At 44.6% G+C, this 19,789-nt stretch overlaps 2 protein-coding genes across 4 annotated transcripts in view; one reads left to right on the top strand and one right to left on the bottom strand.

Annotated features, from left to right (window-relative positions):
* The window catches only part of FLVCR2 (FLVCR choline and putative heme transporter 2), a 50,086-nt gene extending 35,453 nt beyond the window's left edge, over positions 1–14,633 (top strand). Inside the window, exons 10-11 of one of the 3 annotated variants that reach the window (XM_080978631.1) lie at positions 1,267–1,360; positions 5,936–8,071. In XM_080978631.1, the coding sequence (XP_080834757.1) occupies positions 1,267–1,347 (81 nt within the window). In that variant the 3' untranslated portion in view covers positions 1,348–1,360; positions 5,936–8,071. Of the gene's footprint in view, positions 1–1,266; positions 1,361–5,935; positions 8,072–13,851 lie in introns of those variants that run through there. The other 2 variants (XM_080978633.1, XM_080978632.1) reach the window with 2 other exon arrangements.
* On the bottom strand, positions 10,020–19,671 carry ERG28 (ergosterol biosynthesis 28 homolog). Its single transcript, XM_080980015.1, has 5 exons — positions 19,551–19,671; positions 18,565–18,721; positions 16,378–16,468; positions 13,214–13,332; positions 10,020–11,874 (listed from the first exon to the last, which is right to left on the bottom strand). The coding sequence occupies exons 2-5, from the start codon at positions 18,695–18,697 to the stop codon at positions 11,795–11,797; spliced, it is 423 nt and encodes a 140-aa protein (XP_080836141.1). The 5' UTR covers positions 18,698–18,721; positions 19,551–19,671; the 3' UTR covers positions 10,020–11,794.
* Positions 19,672–19,789: the final 118 nt, after the last annotated feature.

Here is a 19,789-nt window from a genome sequence, read left to right as displayed (position 1 = left end):
CCCAGCTAGAAGAGGCAATAGAAGCCGCGCAGCCCCTTTAAAGAGCGCACGGCTTCTGCGGGAGGTGGGGAATACTCCCAGAGTTTGTCAGGGCTGGTGGGGGAAGGCTTGTGGATAGCAGCCTGTTCTGGGGGCTGGGGTCGGGGGAAGCTCGGGCTTCCCCCACCCCAGCCCCGCGCCTGGAGGGGGGAAATAATTTTTTTTTTATTTCCCCCCCGAAAACTAGGTGCGTCCTATGGGCCGGTGCGTCCTATAGGGCGAAAAATACGGTACTTTCCAAATATTGCTGAATACAGCTCCCATCAGGCCCAGCAAACATGTCCAATGACCAGTGATGATGGGAATGATAGTTCAGTGACATATGGAGGGCCAAAGGTTCCCCACCCCTGTGCTATAGCATGTTTGCTTGGCAGCAGCCCAGGCAACAATGGTATCAATGCTTCTCTCTCTGTGGCACCCGCTCAGGCTATTGATGTGTTCCTTTGGCCAGGGTAATGTGGAAAAGTAATGTGATGTGGAAAGCATTGTTTTCACTTTGAATTCATTTATTCTTTCAAATTTAAAACTCACCCTTCCTCTCCAAAGGGAGCCCAGGGTGGCTCACAATAATAAAATGACCTACAAACAATGTAAAACACCAACACATATTTCAGAATTGGCTTTGTTTACTTTCCAGTGATGTTCTGATAGTACCAAATTTGATTAATGACACAGCATTGTAGCACCATCATGTTTGCTGCATGATCCCTGATTGCTAGGGATAACGCTGTAAAAGAGGAGGAAAAACATGGTGCTGAAGGAACGACCGAGAAGTGGAGCACAGTGGTTTTGAGAAGAATCACAAGCATAAGTGAGAAATGCACAATTGGTTTCATTTTATTTTAAGGGGGGGCACATTGCTCCACATGAATATATAACTTTCAGACCCCAAAATGCTAATGTGAACATCTGGAGCCTCCTTAGTTAAAGTGAAACAACTTGGCAGAAGAGAAGTAAGCTAAAATAAATGAATTTATTTAACACCGAGACTACATAATTCTTCAGGGATTAGGTTAATCAGATCTCCTGCTGCCTTGGAATGAGTACAGGGCTTATAAAGCTGAACATTCTGTGGAATTTTTAGTGATCAAAAGTCTCACTCGCTTTCAGTTCTGCAGAGTTTCACCAGCTTATTCCATCATGATTCCCTGTCTGTCTGTCTGTGCCTCCTGATTTTGTTTTAATTCTGCCCCTCTTTGGGATTGTGACATATGGCTGTTGTTACAGAGACTCCAGGGCAGTAACTGTCAGATAATGAATTATGGACATTGTACCTTAATCCCATCATTTCCCATCCCTGATCAGTAATTCTCAGACTAAGGTAGGAGAATCATACTAACCTGCTTATACAACTCTTTCTGTGAGATGGCACTGGCACCAAACCAATGGCATGTTGCAGGGCCAAAATGTGTAGAGAAAGGGCTTGGTGTGGGGAAAAGCACACTCACTGGATCCAGCATGCTGGATTCGGCTTATGATGCAAATTTGATCACCCACCAACCAATTGTCAAAGGGAATGTTGGGTCCTCCAGTTAGAACAGCCACTGGATTGGTGCCTTTTTGTGTAAAATAACTATTGCAATTCTCAAAGCACTTTGCTTTGCAATGTTAATTCTACGCTTTTTCCTGAAGAGACCTTCATGTTGCCGCTAAGTACATGCTTGAATATGCTTCATCTGACTATCTATCTTTCCTTAAACCTTACCTTCCCCTTGTTGAAAATGTGTGCTCACATATTTATTGCTCACCATTCTCAAGTTTGTTGGTGAAGAGGCAATCACTGGATGCAGTAATGAATTTCTTAATGCTGGGCTGAATTCTGAAGCAGTCAAAACAAGAACAGGTAAAAACATGGTGGGGAGGGGGCTGGCTGCAAGAAAGTGCTAGATTATTTAAAAAATCTATCCATGGCATTTGTGGGGGTTATATATATGTGCAAGCTCACTGTAGAGTAGCGAGCAATTGATATGTGAACATTGATGCATCTTTCAAGGTGCCATTCATGTGCAAAGGACATCCTGAGATGAAGACAAGCTGCACTATCACGACTTTTAGCGTTGCTGCTTGCAAAATGTAACATGTTTACATACCGGCTGTCTTAAGCCATTATTGTGCCTGATCCATTACTTGCAGGATGGAATGATGTTTTGATTGTTTCAAAGACTCTGAAATCCTTCAGGTATATTGCTGACTCGATACACAGCTGACATTAGTAATGGTAAATCAGGACCAAACAAGATGCAAGATCGGAAATGTATGAATGCATTTCTGCTTATCGTTCCCCAACTCCCATTTGGTATCCAGCACTTGGGGCTTTTCCCAGGCCACATCACCTCATTGGCTACACCCCTCACTGGACCTATTCTGCACCATCTCCAGTTCTTCTGCTTGGCTGGCATACCTTCAGCTGTAACAAAGCCTCTTGCTTACCTGGAGGGAGGAGATGTATGTGCAGAAACCTCTTAACATTTGTGTGGCTGGAGTGTGGCCTACTATAGGAAGATAAGAGCTGCCTTGCCAACCTCTGGCATGTGCCCCCTGGAAGGTTGTCGAAGAGAGCAGAGCTGGCCCAGCAATGAGGCAGGGTGAAGCGTCTCAGGTGGTGGTGGAAGCGCAAAAGGATAGCTTTCTGTTTCACAGGCCATCTTCCACCATGTCCCAGGTTACTATCAACAATAAGTACAACCCTCCTGTTGGCCTTCTTCCTTGGGGTGCCTGGCTTCTGTGCTGTTAGCTTTGACACGCTTAAGTCCCGGACTCCTGGGGCCTTCCTGTGGAGAAACGTGGCAAAGTATACCTAGAATGCCTCTATGCCGCCCTCTTATGAGTCTACTCAATGGTACTCATGAAGGGCCTGAAGATGGCGTAGGAGTAAGAGCTAAGGCCTTCTTTGTATGGCAGGCCCTCACTTAAAGGCCTAGTTATCCCAGGATGTTCTCTGGAGTTCTCTCTGAGGCTTTTAATATCCTCCAGGTTTCCCCAACCTTCATTCAGGCTAAGGCCCTACAGCTGGACTCCTTCCCTCCCATCAGGCAGATGAATGACAGGGCCCTCCCTGCTTCTTCTAGCACAGATGGACCCTTTAGGCAATGTTTCCTCCGTACCAAATGGCTTTAAATCCATACCAGGTAATCATTGGGACAATTGCACTATCAGCCAAGCTTTACCAGTGTGTTAGCATTTTGAGGCTTGGGCCTGAGCATAAACACCTAGAAGCAGGTTCCTATCTGGTGGCTATTTATCTACTGCCATTTTGTGCAGTATATTCTGGCACAGCTGACCAGTTCCACCAGCATGTGATAAAGGAATGCAAAGATCTGTAGGCCCTGACTTGTGAGGCAGATGGGGATTTTTGTTTTACTTCTGCTCAGCTAAGCATGGTCTGTTCTAATCTTTGCAACAGACTGTGCACAATTGTTTAGTATCTTTTTTGGGGGGTGGGGAGAAGAGGGCAGGTTGGGGAAGTCTGATATAGATCACCGGATTAGGGTTGCCATATTCTGACGATCAACACCCCCCCCCCATTTGGGCACCCTGCCACCCCACATCTCCCTCACCTCCCTGCTGCTAACCCCTTTACTATTTATACCCTACACATCTTACTGGGCTTCCCCAACCACTCTGGGCAGCTTCCAACATATAAAAACGTAATAAAACATTAAACATTAAAAAAACCCACTTCCCTATATAGGATTGCCTTCAGATGGCTCAGGGGTTGGATAACTCTATACCCTCTAATATTTATCCAATGAAAATAGAGACATCCTAAGGAAAAATGGGACATTTTGGGATCAAATCAGAAACCAGGATGGCTTCTCTAAATCAGGGACGTCCCTGGAAAATAGGGACACTTGGAGGGTCTGTGAACCTTATTGTACCTCACTTCTAACAACGTTCACTGGCTTGCTATTGGAAACTTGTATGACTGAGCCATAATTATTGTTGGGTGAAAATAGAGAGGCAGCCTTGCATACATAAGCATTCCCTCCACGAAAGGATCAGTAACCTTCAGCGAATGGCTGGTCTAGTTGTCATTTATTTGCCTCTCCATGCAACTGCAAATATTCACCTGTCCCAGAAGAATGTAAAGGCTTGTGGCGTTTTGAAAGACTTCACTCTTTGTGGATAGGTTTATCCCACACAGAGACACTGCTGTATCCTATGTTGCATCAATTTCCTGAAGATTAACTATGGAAGGCAAGTTGATCACAGGTAGCAAGCACGTTTGACTTTGCTCTCTGCCAAGTCCTGATGAATGATCTACCTCCATCATTCTCTGTTCTGTGGGACCTGGGTCAACAGTACTCTTAGAGCACAACAGACTCATTCCTTCTCCCCGGGAAATCTTGGAATTTCACTGTTTGGAGAAGGCAGTGGGGAGAATCTAACAGGGGTAGCCAATGTGGTGCCTTCCAAATGCTTCTTGGATTCCAACTCCTATCACTGCTAGCCAGTGACAGTGGTGGCTGGCACAACATCTGGAGGACATCCCATTGCCTAACCATGCTCCTCTAACAAAGAATTACCACAATTCCAAGGATTCTTTGGGTCATGACAGTTAAATAGTTTCCATATATTTCTACCCACTTTGTATGTGCATATGCCCTTACTGTTATGAATGGATAACTTCATTAGGCACCAGCAAGCTTCTTTGTGGAGAGGTGCCAGACCCCTTTTAATGTGTGGAATTGATGAGGCAGATGGCGTGCGTGGTCAGGAGACAGAAACAAGGCAAGAGTTTGTAGCTTGTAATTGGCTAAATTTCCTGCACCACTTCCTTCTCTGCAGATCCATCCAGGATTTTTAAATACTTGTTACATGAATAAGAAGTATTAGCTCTTGCAGCGTGGATACAGATACGACTCGAAGGGCATTCCTGGTGCAAATGTATCATTGCAGCCTTCAGAAACCTGATGCCCTCCAGTTGTTCTGGACTACAATTCCCATCAGCCCCTGCCTTCTCAGATGGGGTACATTGTACCTGGAATTGTGCTGTTTTGATTAAGGCAATGAGTAGACTTAGAAATAGCATCACAAATGGTAGTGCTGAAGGGCAATTCTGGGCATTGATACTCCCATCACTCTGGAAAGCAGAGCTCTCCCAAGCACTATTCTCCCCTATGAAATTCACTTTTCATAGCTAAGGGTGAATTCTTTCTTCCTAACTTTGCTTTGTAACCTTTTTTTGAGCAGCAATAAGGATTAGGCTTATTGTAAGGATAAGGATGGGACGCAGGTGGCGCTGTTGGTAAAACCTCAGTGCCTAGGACCTGCTGATCGTAAGGTCAGCGGTTCGAATCCCCGCGGCGGGGTGAGCTCCCGTCGTTCGGTCCCAGCTCCTGCTCACCTAGCAGTTCGAAAGCACCCCTAAGTGCAAGTAGATAAATAGGTACCGCTTTCTAGCGGGAAGGTAAACGGCGTTTCCGTGTGCGGCGCTGGTGCTGGCTCGCCAGCTGCAGCTTCGTCACGCTGGCCACGTGACCCGGAAGTGTCTTTGGACAGCGCCGGCTCCCGGCCTCTTAAGCGAGATGAGCGCGCAACCCAAGAGTCGGACACGACTGGCCCGTACGGGCAGGGGTACCTTTACCTTTACCTTTAAGGATTAGGCACCGTTGGTAAGAGAAAATGGAATGTACTTGTCCTTCTTTGGGATCTCTCCTTTCCTCTCGAGATATTTGGACCCAAAACAAGAGCAGCAATGCTTCTCAGGAGCATATATTCATAGAATCATGGAATTGTAGAGTTGGAAGGGTCACTGAGGATCATCTAGCAATGCAGGAATATGTAGCTGTCCCAAACAGGGATCGAACCTGCAACCTTGGTCCTGGTCGTGGGTTCCTGCTGTCTGATGCCTTTGACCACCCCCTAACTGTGCCCCCCTCTCTCTGACTTTCAGAAGACATTGGGAAAAGTGCCTCAAACCAGCACTGTGCCGCTGTATGAGGAATCAAAATTCTAATGGTGGGAGATTGAGGACCAGCTGGCGCCACCACTAACCTCCATTCTCGTCTTTGACATCTGTACCTCCCACTACACTTGGTGTAGCCCAGCATCTGAGGACAATCTGGGAAGCTGCTGCTGGAAAGGAATGCACAGGACTTGAGTCACCCTCACCTGAGCCAGCTCCTCTGTCCTGGTGGCGTGTCCTGGTGCCCTTTCTGCCAAGGGACCAAAGGCAGCAGTTGCTCAGCGGAAGATAGCTTGTCTTGGCCATTGCAGCCAAATCACTGAATCCAGCGTTTCTTCCATTGCATGGATTGAGAGCGACCATTTGTTAATCCTGTTATATGTCCAGCAGACCTACTGAATGGGATATGAAATGGATCCAGAGGAAGATCCTTGCTCCTCAGGGAGAACAAGAAAGCACTTGCTCTGTGAGCAGCCCAAACTGAAGCGCAACTCATGATTTGCCACTGGGGAAAGACCTCACCGGGAAGCTTTATCCCCTTCAAAACTTGCTGTTGGTAGACTATATTTTAGTAAATCAAGCCCCGAGAAGATTCTTTTTAAGTAACGGACGGTAGTTTTGAAATGAGAATGCTCTCTTATTACCCAAATTATGGCAATACTCCAGAAATGTTATGGGGAAAATAGTTTTTAAAGAATATTTGAAAAGGACAGCCTGTCATAGGTTGCTTCCACACTACAGCTTTTTAGTATTATTTGAGATACTGCTTTTCCACAAACTGACTGGAAGCAGCAATAAAACAGAGGTTCCAAATAGACCTCTGTAATATTTATTCACAAGTAAGTCCTATTCAGTAAAAAGCCCCTACAATGTTAATTAAAAGTTGACTCTTCCTGGAGGAGGGGTGCATAAATTTAATTACTGGTTTCCTTGTATCATTTTATTCTTCTATAATGAAATAACACTGTTTTCAAAGAAATAGAAAAAAACAATGTAAGGAAAGCAGTAACTAAAGCCCCTGAACATAAGCTAACCAACAAGTATAACGTATCACTAATTGTCCCAGCAGTGCTGGACAAGAAGCAATTAAACTTTGAGGAAACTTGAATCAAAGGCGTAGGAAGTCTTAAAAGCTTTGATAATGTTTTGCCAGCACACACAGGACAAGCAGTAACTGCAATTGCATTTTATTGCAAGAGGCAGGAAAAATGTCATAAAACAGGTCTGGAAAAAACACAGGACGACAACACAGGAAACACTGGAAATGCAACAATTTGGCAATGAATTGCCAAATTTGTTAAGGATGGCTGTTTCAGAGAAACGGGCCAGTGTTGGAAGCAATCACAGTATGCAGTGGCTAGCTTTGTGGTTTATGGAAATTATTTAACCAGATATATTTCATGGAAATTCACCTTTGATCAGGGGAGGAAAAGTGCAGTTTAATTTATGGACAGAAGATGAACCTTGTGTATTTTGAAATGGTTATGAGTTGAACCATACAGAAATCCCCCACCCACCCCCATGCATACCACGATCATCTGAGACCGAGAAGTGCCATTTCCAAATTAGAGTGCAATTTCCCTTCATTTTGAAGGCATCAAGTTCTACCGAATACCTGTACAACTCTTAGTTTCAGATTGTGTTGTATAGTATCTGTTGCCAATGTATTGGGAATTTGGGCTTGGTTTATGAGCTCTTTGACTAGGATGTGTTCTGCTATTATTTGGAAAGCACTGTGTAACTATAAAAAATGTATTTTTGTGTACATTAGCTACATAGTGCTACCTCAAATACTGTTCTAAAACCAATGAGCATTTGATGGTTTTAGAACAAATGCACAACACTCTGCTCCCCGCCCCCATAGCACTTCTAAATTGGACAAGTATCCTTATAATTTAATCTCATTCACAACAAGGCCCCCAAACTCATCTGGGAGAGCCAAGGCAGTCCCAGGTTGAAATCTCTGTTTGGTTATGAAGCCTAGTTCATGACCTTGGGTCCTCGATTCTCTGTTAAGTCCAATCTACCGCTCAGGGTTGTTGTTGTGAGGATAAAACAGGGAAGAGCATATCATGGAGCTCCTTGAAGGGTTGGATACAAATAAAATAAATGCGATGAAACTGATCTCCTCACCCTCCTCTGTATCTCTGGGATTGTCCACAACGTTGTCTTTCCTCTTTCCACTGAATGGTACTAAACTTGTAGCTTGATGGAGGTAGGTTCTGGGACTGGCAGGTTCTTACACATGCAGCTTTTTTTTTTTTTAATGGTGAAGCATTAACTCTACCAGCCCAGGCAAACCCCCATGCTGCTCTTATCTTTTCTGGCTTATTGGCCAACAACCCAAAAGTGACCCATGAAGCTAATTCACTTGATTGCTTTGCTCATCACTTTTTGCAAGCTCAGAAAGGTGAATGTTAGAAGCAAATTGCAAGAAAGTCACTAGTGCACCCGTTTTCAAATAAATCTGTGGCGCAACAAGGTCAGAGGGGCAGTAGATAGATCTGTATCAACTGATAGGTCTCTGAGTGGTCTTTGGTAGACTGGAATGGATTTCCAACTCCCTATTGTTGATAGTAGCACCAAAATCTCTCCCCCCACCTTCCACAATTATACTGGGTAACTTTCTGGGTAACCAGAAGTGGATTTTAGCTCTTTTTCAGTTCTGTTACTCAAAACAAATTGAGCTTAATTCTAAGGGTATGTCACTAGAGGAACACTGAGGTCAGAGGGAAATGAAATGTAAAAAAACAATCTAATGTGTTGAAACTTGAACTTATGTAAATAATTACAGTGATTATTCACAGAACAGTATCGATGATAACACAAAGATGCTGTTTGTTATTGGTCAGGTAATTAGCACTTGAAATTAGCGGGCTAAAAACCCACTAACTTGCTTCAAGCCACACAGAATCATAGAATAGAATCATAGAATCATAGAGTTGGAAGAGACCACAAGGGTCATCGAGTCCAACCCCCTGCCAAGCAGGAAACACCATCAGAGCACTCCTGACATATGGTTGTCAAGTGATAAATGTTAACAACTTGCTAAATTACAATTAATTGGTTTCACGCTGGAGTCTTCCTTCAACATTTGTTTACAAATGATCCTTTAAGGCCAGTAACGGTGTCTGAGATGTTAAAATATTCACTGAACAGTTTCTGATTACTGCCCTTTCTAACGCCATTATTCTGTCTATTATTTTGGGTGTTGGGAGAAAGTAACATGGGGGGGGTGCTCCTCTGTGAGTGGGTGCTTTGGGTTCAGAGTCTTTTAAACAACTAGTGCTCTGGCAGTCTGGGAATGCCTGCGCTAGTCTTTTAAGTTCAAACAGTTAGGATACAGCAATGTTCTGATAGCATCCTTCATGCTTGGGCTGACACCAAATGCCTTGTTTACTTAGCTATAAATGGATGCCTGATCCAGTGAGCTGATGCAGTTCAAAGGTGGCTATACCTGGCAAGAAGCCAAATCCCTTTCGTCTGTTTTCATAAAAGATTTTTAGAAACAAATACCACCCAAGCCAGATGCCTCAGTTAAGGATCCAAATTCTGTATGCTACAGCTGATTTCTAGCTCCATCCTGCCTCTCTGTGACCTACAATGGTATTGTCTACGTTTGTTCTGGCTTTTTTTCTTGCTGCTGCTGTTGCTTGGTTGGCTCATAGACATTCTCAGATGTTCACCTATGAACTTTGGGAGCACTATGTATACTTGATGCACCTTCCAGGTTTTTTTTAGTTAGTCCCTTTTCTGAGCAATGAAACACATACAGTGCAATGTTGCGTATGCTTAGAGTTTGGTCTAGTATCAATTCAGTGTACCGTCATCTTCTAGCATCATGTTTAGCAGTACTTTTAGCTTTGCTCCAAGTTGGGCTACCTGGAATGCAACTTTCCAAGAGCTGTGCAGCCTCAAAAGATGCTGAGGGAAATGACCCCCATTCTGTATTACAATATTCCGTAAGTAAGTCAGATGCACTGCCTTGGGAGAGCTAAAATCTCGCCCTCCTTATGTTCCACTGTATGCTGAACAACCTAAGAGTAGCACATTAAATGATTAAGACCAGCACTACTATTTTCCAATTTTTATTTTCAGTTTCAGTAGCTTAGTATACTTATTTGCATTGCAAATTACTTCAGCTGGACTAAATACTGAGCAGCTGGACTAAATACTGAGCACCATTACCAACAAGATCAGAATCCCAATTTCACCTGTTAGCATGCACTTTAAAAAAGGGGAAATCAACCCTTTAGCATTCGTTCACCACCCCGATTGAAAGGACAACTTAACTTACAAAGATCTGTTCAGCACCAAAATGAAAACGGGCAGCCTGACCCTTGGATGAAATAGGTTAGTATCTCACCATCCTAAGATACCTAGAATGCAGGGGATATCACTCAGCCTGTGAAGGGGTCAGCTGCCTCTGGGCATCTCTTTCACAAGTGTCTCTCCAAGGCATTTGCATAGCTGAGGCAGATGCTCCTGGAATTTTGGCACTCCGGGCCATTGCCTAGTTTGTCTCTAGGTTGGGCCGGCCCAGGACTAACCTATAACAAACCTATAAGAACGTAAAGAAGAGCCTGCTGGATCAGGCCAATGGCCCATCTAGTCCAGCATCCTGTTCTCACAGTGGCCAACCAGTTACCCATGGGAAACCCACAAGCAGGATTTGGGGACAACAGCACTCTGTCCACGTATATGCTATACTCTAGTAAAGAGAGGCATATGTGTCCTCATCTTTGTGACTTCAGCAGCAGGCATTCCAGTTAATAAGACAACATTTTAGGAGGAGGTGACCTGGCCTTTTTTTTTTTGTAGCAGCAGTGAGAATCCAATCTCTCTACTTGTCTCTTCAAGTCCTCTGTTCTACATGACTCCTACTTCTATCACCCAAAAACTATGCAATAGTATTTTTTTTTAACTAGCTTGCTATGCCAAGCTTCTTTTCGAAGCCTGAGGTTTGGTCTAGCTCTTCTCATAAGGCAGTCAAGAACAGTACTATACAGAAGTCGCCTGCTTACGCTTGAATTTAGTGTGCCAAATGGAGACTTGAAGGAAGTACACAGCTACCTTAGGAAGGAATGAGAGGACAGGTGAGGGGAATAGGGAGACGTTATCTAGAACTATAGCCTATTCTATTAAGGGAAAATTGCCAAAGCAGATTCCCCAGAACCTAAAATGAAGAATACAAAAAGTCATGTTACCTCTTGCTAAGGAGTGAGACAGACAGGCAGACAGACAAACAAACAAACAAACAAACAAACAGACAGAAAATCTGATATCTCTCCTTTTCCCTACCCGATAAAAAGCTGCAGTTCTGCACAATTTTTGCCTGTTTATTGAAAAACCATGCTTATGGACAAACACACAGCTACTATGTGCCATGATGACTTTGGTCTGGCCTCTTCCCACAATACCAGTCTCCACTGGATTTTGGGCAGCGCTACATTTCCCCTGCCCTGCAAAGGTGATGGGGGCAAGATATCTATAGCCCTCTCTTCCCTTCCCACCACCAGAACGGAGGATGCTTTAAGAATCATAGAGTTGGAAGGGATCCCCAAGGGTCATCTAGTCCAACCCCCTGCAATGCAGGAAGGCGCCCTCCACCAGGGAAACCCACACCCAGTTTAGAACAGCTCTTCAGGGCTCCGCGTCTGCCACTGGTCGCAAGGTCAAGTATTGCCTGTTCAGATCAAAATCAACTGCAAACAAAAGAAAGGATGACGGAAGTCCCAAGAACGATCTGACCACTTGCAGGGTACGGGATGAGGAGGGAAAGTCAAGGAGGCAATGTGGTAGTAGACACTGGAAGATGGCTGGGAGGCTGATAAGGGATCCGTAACTTCAGTTCCGTTTCTTGAGCTGCGATGTTGCTTCTACTTCAAGATACTGCAGCCCAATCAGCATACCCAGGATGGAGAAACCTGAGGCAGATGGAAAATGAGAGGGAGCAGAGGACATTGCTACCTCTTCTATATCTTTAGGAGGTGTAATAATAATAATAATAATAATAATAATAATAATTTATTATTTATACCCTGCCCATTAAAATACAGTAATGAATCAAACATTAAAAGCTTCCCTAAACAGGGCTGCCTTCAGATGTCTTCTAAAAGTCTGGTAGCTGTTGTTCTCTTTGACAGCAGGTGGGAGGGCGTTCCACAGGGTGGGTGCCACTACTGAGAAGGCCCTCTGCATGGTTCCCTATACCTTGGCTTCTCGCAGTGAGGGAACCACCAGAAGGCCCTCGGCGCTGGACCTCAGTGTTCGGGTAGAATGATGGGGGTGGAGACGCTCCTTCAGATATACTGGACCAAGGACGTTTAGGGCTTTAAAGGTCAGCACCAACACTTTGAATTGTGCTCAGAAATGTACTGGGAGCCAAGGTAGGTCTTTCAAGACCGGTGGTATGTGGTCTCAGCAGCCGATCCCAGTAACCAGTCTAGCTGCTGCTTTCTGGATTAGTTGTAGTTTCCGGGTCACCTTCAAAGGTAGCCCCACATAGAGTGCATTGCAGTAGTCCAAGCGAGAGATAACCAGAGCATGCACTACTCTGGTGAGGCAGTCCGCGGGCAGATAGGGTCTCAGCCTGCGTACCAGATGGAGCTGGTAAACAGCTGCCCTGGACACAGAATTGACCTGCGCCTCCATGGACAGCTGTGAGTCCAAAATGACTCCTAGGCTGTGCACCTGTTCCTTCAGGGGCACAGTTACCCCATTCAGGACCAGGGAGTCCTCCACACCCGCCCGCCTCCTGTCCCCCCAAAACAGTACTTCTGTCTTGTCAGGATTCAACCTCAATCTGTTAGCCGCCATCCATCCTCCAACCGCCTCCAGGCACTCACACAGGACCTTCACCGCCTTCACTGGTTCGGATTTGAAAGAGAGGTAGAGCTGGGTATCATCCACATATTGATGGACACCCAGCCCAAACCCCCTGATGATCTCTCTCAGCGGCTGCATGTAGATGTTGAAAAGCATGGGGGAGAGGACAGAACCCTGAGGCACCCCACAAGTGAGAGCCCAGGGGTCTGAACACTCATCCCCCCCACTTTCTGAACACTAATTGCATTTGGTTACTAAAGCCCCCATTTCAGCTCTGTTCAGTTATGAAGCTTACTTGCTGGCTTTGGCCATATCACTGTCACTTAGCCTGTCCAACCAACCCATCGCAGGGAAAGTGTGAGGGTAAGTTTGTGATCTCAGGGGAAAAGCAGGCTACAGCTTTAACAAGCCAAGCACCAAAGAATGGGCTCTACTTACTTGCCACCATTAGGGGTGCCAAGACACCGATTGTTGCAGCTGCTGTGCCATAAATAAACACTTCAGAGAGGAAGTGGCCGAGGGCAAGGAAGAAGGTCAAAAGTGTGATGTTATAGAGGCTGCCGGAGAGAACAAAAAAATGAGAATTATTGCAGGCCACAGAGAGATGCCGACAAAGAAATTAAGAGTCAAGGAGTTAAGACAAAAAACACACAAAGCAAACACACTCAGTTTTTGCACTATGCCAATATGATGATGCCTTCAAAATGCTGTTGGACTCCAACTCCCATGAGACCCCACCAGCATGGCCAGTGGTCAGGGATAATAGAAGTTGGAGTCTAGGAACATCTGGAAAGCACCACACTGGCTATCCGGTAATACGGCTACATGCTAGACTGGCTTCTGCATTTATTGGAAATGACAGAGAGCCTCCTTCGTTGCTCAAATGGTAATTCAGATGAGCTGGTTCAGTCCATCTTCCACCCACTAGTCACCACATGGGATATATGGCCTTCCCCAGGCTGATTAATAGGATTAACAGCATGGATGGCAAGGGGTGTACCAAGTTGTGGTAGCTGGTATTGCTTTGGTTAAAGCAAGATGGATAAAAATCAACTGGGATTTTTTTATTTTAAAAGTATAGTGACATCGAGAATAACCAGGTTTGAAGTGACCCTCGATTTACCATCAAAATGTTGAAAACCTACACATACAGCACAACCCTTTATGTCTTCCCAGAAGTACATCCCAGCATTGCTCACTCACCTGCACGGTAAAAAATTACTTTGGTATTATCTAAATCCCTCTTCTTATTAGGGCTAAATTGACATCACAATTGGAAAAGAACTGGGGACAGGTTTCAGACTTGCTGCGTAACTCTGGGGAAGCAAACAGACCGAGTGCCCGTTCTCCTTTAAAAGTACACCTCACCTTGTCGAATGACACAGTACAAATAGTTCCCTCTCAGCATACAGCTCCTTGCCACTCTGGGAAATGGGAGATGAAGCTGCCAACTTCGATGATAAAAAAAAGAGAGCTACTGTGGCTTTTCACACATTATTCCTGTTGAGCCAACAGAGTGGAAGGAGGGTGAACTGGCTTGCATCTTTGGAACAGACTCCTCAGCTAAACTCTTATCAGTTATGCTTGCACAGAGGGTAATGGGGACAGCATAGTGCTTTGAAGCCATGGAAGTATTACTAATGAATGAGGACGAAATGGCTACATTTTACTTTAAGTATGTTTGCAGCACTGGCAGTTTAAAAAAGAATTGCAATCCAAAAACCTTGCCCTGTGAAACTTAATCTGTGCTTTCAAGTCCACATCTTTCTCTGTAAATAAGTGACATTTAAATTGTGTTTGCAAATGTATTATTTCAATCATGGTGATTTTAAATAAATATATGAAATAGAAACAAAAACTCTGGTATGTTTATAAACTGTATGCCATTTGCTTTCCAGTCCTAGGCCATCAAGGTTGAAACCCCAACTCGAGCCATGATGCTTACTGGGTAACCTTGGGCCACTCACACTCTTTCAGCCTAATCTTCCTCACGGGGTAGTTGTGAGGATAAAATGTGGAGGAGAGAAATGTGTATGCCAGCTTGAGCTCTGTGGAGGAAAGGTTGATCTAGAAATGCAATAAATAAAGCAGGTCGTGCAACTAAAATCAAACTGCAAATTGTGTAAATGGTCAGTTTCGTGTAACTGAGGATGCTTTAACCAGGACTGGGATGATGGAGGGCAAGGGGGGAAAGGAGGAAGAATGGTCTTCATCCTGATGCTTATAAACATGTCAGTCTTACTGATTTCAGTACAATTTAACTTTCTGGTAAGTGTGCTTCACTGTCACTTTGCTTCATCTGCCAGCGAAATAGGAAGGCAAAGGAAGGGAACCCTGTCAATGTAGATGAAAGAGTGATGAAAATGCAAGCAACAAGAGAAAGGGGTTTGTGGGGGTATATTTTTTAAAATGTCAAGATCAGGAGCAGGCAGTCTATTGCAGAGGACTGAAAGCTATTGTGGGTGAACTCTGAGCTGTGCTTCCTTATAGAGGTCCCATATGCCCAACTTGCTATTTTTATAAATTTCTCCAAGCAACTATTCAACCAGACCTCAAATGCTACCACCTGCTTTTCTTTTATAAAAAGGTTACCAGCTTCAAAAGCTCTTTGCATTTATCCATCAACTGCTCCTTTAACAGTTTGTTATTTTTATCACAGGAAGCCTTCCACTGACAGTTCAAGACCAAGACAGTAGAATGTTGTCCCATCTTAAGCCTCCCGCAGAGGCTCTCCTGACCTCTCAGACAAGCAAACTAGGTCTCTTAGCACACACAGTGCCAAGCTAATGCTGAAGTCAAGCCAAATAGAAACATAAGCTCAGTCCATTCATGCATATGGCTTTCTTGGAAATCACTGACACAAAATATATGAATGGAATAGAAGTTCCAAAAACAACTTCCAACAGAAGATGACTGAAAGTGTACTTGCGAGCTATCCAAATATCACCAAAAGATAGGGCGAATACCCAATTAGAGTGTTTCCACTTTTTATTCCAGACCTCTAAACAAACATGTGCTATAGAATAACTACCTACATTTTGATCTTGCATCAGTATTATGCTAAACAGTCTTTCCTTCATGCCTGTGCGAATGAAGCATTTCAAGAAAATAACACTTGTTGCCTCAACTGTACAAGCTGCGTGATAAAAGAGTTTAGGATAACCGGGAGGGAGTCAGGCAGTGACACCATGAGGGTCTGCACCAGCCAGATTATTCCCTCCTCCCATATAACCAACACCATCAGCCACGTGTGAAGGAAAAAGAAGGGCATGGGGAGGGTTTTATTTTCATTTGCTGGTATAAGATGTGTAAAATTGTAAATCGGCTCTAGTGCCTTGGCAAAAAGGTGGTATAAAAACCAATAAATAAATAAACCATTGCCCTCCAGATAAGTGTTGGACTACAACTCCCATCTTCCCTGACCAATGGCCATGTTGGCTGTGTCTGATGGAAGGTGGAGTCCAACGACATTTGGAGGGCCACAGGTTACCAACCCCAGCTATAGGGGAACAGAAAAGAGTTGCTGTGGCACCTAAGTGTGTACATGATTGGGAGGTGGGTAAGACAACCGCCCCCCCCCCTTTAGCATTTAGTTTACATACGTCTTGTTGCGGATATCAATGGCACAGTAGCAGCGAATTACAGAGGAGAGTAAGGTCCAAATGCCAAAGGTCCGAGCCTGGAGGCCATTTACTGTGTAGAGATAACAAATATAGAATTACTAGGGTCTGTCGCCCCGCTTGCTCCGCTCACTAACCCCACCGACCCCTTTGTCCACCCCTCCTCCCTTTACACATGACCAACCTCTCTTTATGCTCGCTGACCCCTTACCCATCCCCTCACAGCTCCCTCCACAGTTCAGCCCAAGCCGCTCTGCCCATTGCTCCTGCCAGGCCACACCATCTTTTAAAGGAGGGGTCAGGGGCTTTGCAGAGCAGTTTGGCAAACTCCAACGTGATGGCAGGCAAGTGGCCAAGGAAACCTGTTTAACAACGAAGCAGGCACTTCACCAAGCAGTTTAACAAACCACTCTGTGAAGCACCTGCCCTTCTCCATTAAGCCTTATTGCAGCCATGGTTACTGGTGGGAGGGGGACGACCATTTGGGAAGCGCTTTCCAAAGTGGTTTGCAAAATCGCTCTGTGAAGCACATCCTCCCATTTAAACAGCTTGCCTAGGCTGCCTGCCACCAAGTCGTCTACCTGCCTGCCATCATGGTGGAGTTGACAAAGGCAGCCACATGAACTGCAGTATGACATCCATACATTTTTATGTATATACGGGTGGGGGGCAACTATCTTTTCTGATACTCTCCCAGTCTAGGCAAAGCTAAGCAGTAGGTATGGATAGGGCTCAAGACTAATGGAGTTGGAAAGCGTCGTAGGGGTCAAGGTATTTCCAAATGATGGAGCAGGGAAAATGCTACTGGCAATTAATTAAAACTACTTGTTTACTTGAAGTTTGGCTTACTGGTACTTTAGCTGAAGCCAGAAGATCTACACATAAGGGTACATGGTTGTGTTTGGGATGGAAGGACTAGTCTTAAAAAATGTAGATGAGCTATTCAGCATTGGACAGGAATGCATGTATAACTTTGAAGGGGACAAAAATCTAGAAAAGGTGGCAGTGAATTCAAAATGGTGTGGAAGAGCTTGATAATGTGCTTCAATAGGTGCCTATGCCTCTATCATAAGGTCTTTTCTGCATAAAAAGACATCCATAATATCTGCACTTGCTGGGCCAAGAGATACCTTTTACTAACAATTCTGGTTAGTGGCTTGAATGCTGTTCAACAGTGATTGTCTGCAATGGGAAGTTTTGCTGGGATGATGTCATCTGGGTGGTTGCGTGCCAGCAGCACAGTCTTTTCAGATGGACCATAAAATCTGGAAATGCCCAAAGCTCATAACATGGCAGGATTTGCTAGACTCTTCTTGTACTGTGAGTATAATTGTATTACATAAGTGTCTGAGATTGTATTTCTTAGATGGGGAAATATAGTGGATTGGCTGATTGTAGAATCAAAGGACATGTGGAACTGTGCATTCACTTTGAAGCAAATAAGCCCATAAGGACCCATGGAAAATGTTCGTTTTAGTACTGCAGTAAATGCTTGAGACCACTCCAATGTGGATATGGAACTGCACTATCTTCTGCGATAATGCATTATGAGGTGGCAGAATATCACTACGGGTGAAAGGGAGATTAATGGAAAAGGCTTTAACTCAATGGCAGAGCACATGCATAGTATGCAAAAGGTCTCAGGTTCAGTCCCTGGCATCTCCAAGTAGGGGTGGAAAATTCCTAAGTCTGCAACCCAGAAGAACCACTGCCAGTAAGAGTAAATCACATCGAGATAGGTGGACCAGTGGATCAATTTGGTAGAAAGCTGCATCCTATGTTCCTAAGGGCTGTCTGACACATTTGCAACTATGTGGTCTTATATTTATTTCACCACATACACATGCTCCAGAAAGCTATAATGGGCTCCTGCTCTCCATTTCATGTACAAATAGTGAAACAAACACAAGCCTCTTTTTTTACACATCATTGACGTTTTGGTATACCAAAGGTACACAGAGTGTTTCACCTAAATTTGTAACATGTTTAGTGGCCTTCAAGCTGTTACTGTTCAAGCAAAAATAGCACTAGCCACCTCTAGAAGTTTAAGTAAGCAGAAGGTGGGTTATTTTGAAATCTGAACAAAAAATTTCAGAGCTCAGGCAAGATAACCCAGGATTAAGGTTCCAGCATTTCTTGAGTGCAAAAATGACAACCTATGCATCTTACCGAGGCTTGGTTTGCCAGTGTATAGTTTCTCAGAGAGGAAACTGTGATCTCTGAAGCTTTGCACTGTGTTCCCCATGGCAATAATGGACACCATAACTAGCCAGCTACGGAGTACATTCAGGAAACGGCTCATCTTGAAGTGTCAAAACACAATCTGCTAATGGGAACAAAGACAGAATCCAGAATTCACAATGCTTCCATGCATCATAATTCAGTCACCCTTCTTTTACCATGTCTGTAACCTTTCCTCCTAAAGTAGTGTAAAGAAGCTTCATAAGAATCACAGCAAGGGCCATAAGTTTATTTTATCATTCCCCTTCATCCAATTTGTCCTATACGATAGCATTCCATAATAATTACAAAGATGGAAATCTCACACGCATCGTCCACAAAGCCACTGGCCTTTCTTCCAGAGATGACTGGTAGCTAGCTGTCTTTACTTTGATCCGCTGCATGCTGCCTTGGGGTTAAACCACAATGGACACGGCGGGGCTTATTTCACAGTAAATACATTTAGGATTGGCTATTGGAGAGAGGATCAGCCTTGAGAAACCATTTTATGCTCAAAATCCTAATTTAATTTATAGCAGAGATAGCTGGCTGCCCAAGGGGGAAAAAGGGAGCACGAGGCACACATGGTTTTCCTATTAAGATGCTTAGCTTTCTACCTATACAGATATATCCAGTTTAGACGATTGCATTTAGGAATGATGATCTTAAACGCTAACTCGCTTCTTTGCAGCCTTGTAGTTGGCCCTAGCATTAACCATTCTCGCCCCTCTCCCACTGAAGGGACCAACGTTTGTACCTACAACGTTTGTCATATTTAGGAATGCCCTCAGCTCGCCCGAATTCAGTTCCCACGCTGCAATGCCACCTGCTCGCTTAACCTCCAAACCTACCAGCATCCACATCGCGCCTCTTCGTTATCCTCCACCCCTCAAAATGCAACCCCACCCATCAATGGACACCCTACATCGCCTTACCTGGCCCTCAGCCGCAGCAGCTCTCCACCCTCCCTCAAGCCAGAGCAGCAGCAGCAGCAAGCACCAGTCCCGCCTCCCCGCACTCTACGCAATGATTAGCGCACTGTTGGAGCTTGCCTTCCCCTGATTGGCCGCTACGCCCATAGCTAGACCTCTCCTCCGCGCCACATGGAAGGGTAAGCGACTGCGCCAATCACACGCGTGGAACCCTTCTGAGGCGCTGTGACGTTTTCATCAAA

Source organism: Podarcis pityusensis, assembly GCF_964106645.2.
Source record: "Podarcis pityusensis genome assembly, chromosome: 1".
In the NCBI taxonomy this organism is placed as follows: Eukaryota; Metazoa; Chordata; class Lepidosauria; order Squamata; family Lacertidae; genus Podarcis; species Podarcis pityusensis.
Note: the sequence above shows the minus strand (reverse complement) of the source record. Positions and strands in the feature narration are given on the sequence as shown.

What these genes read in the sequence shown, in the direction of transcription:
- ERG28 (XM_080980015.1), bottom strand. Translation starts at nt 18,697, where the DNA reads ATGAGCCGTTTCCTGAATGTACTCCGTAGCTGGCTAGTTATGGTGTCC. An exon ending in CACTGGCAAACCAAGCCTCG is followed by an intron (nt 16,469 to 18,564) that starts GTAAGATGCATA and finishes ATCTCTACACAG; the next exon opens with TAAATGGCCTCCAGGCTCGG. An exon ending in GGCACCCCTAATGGTGGCAA is followed by an intron (nt 11,875 to 13,213) that starts GTAAGTAGAGCC and finishes CATCTGCCTCAG; the next exon opens with GTTTCTCCATCCTGGGTATG.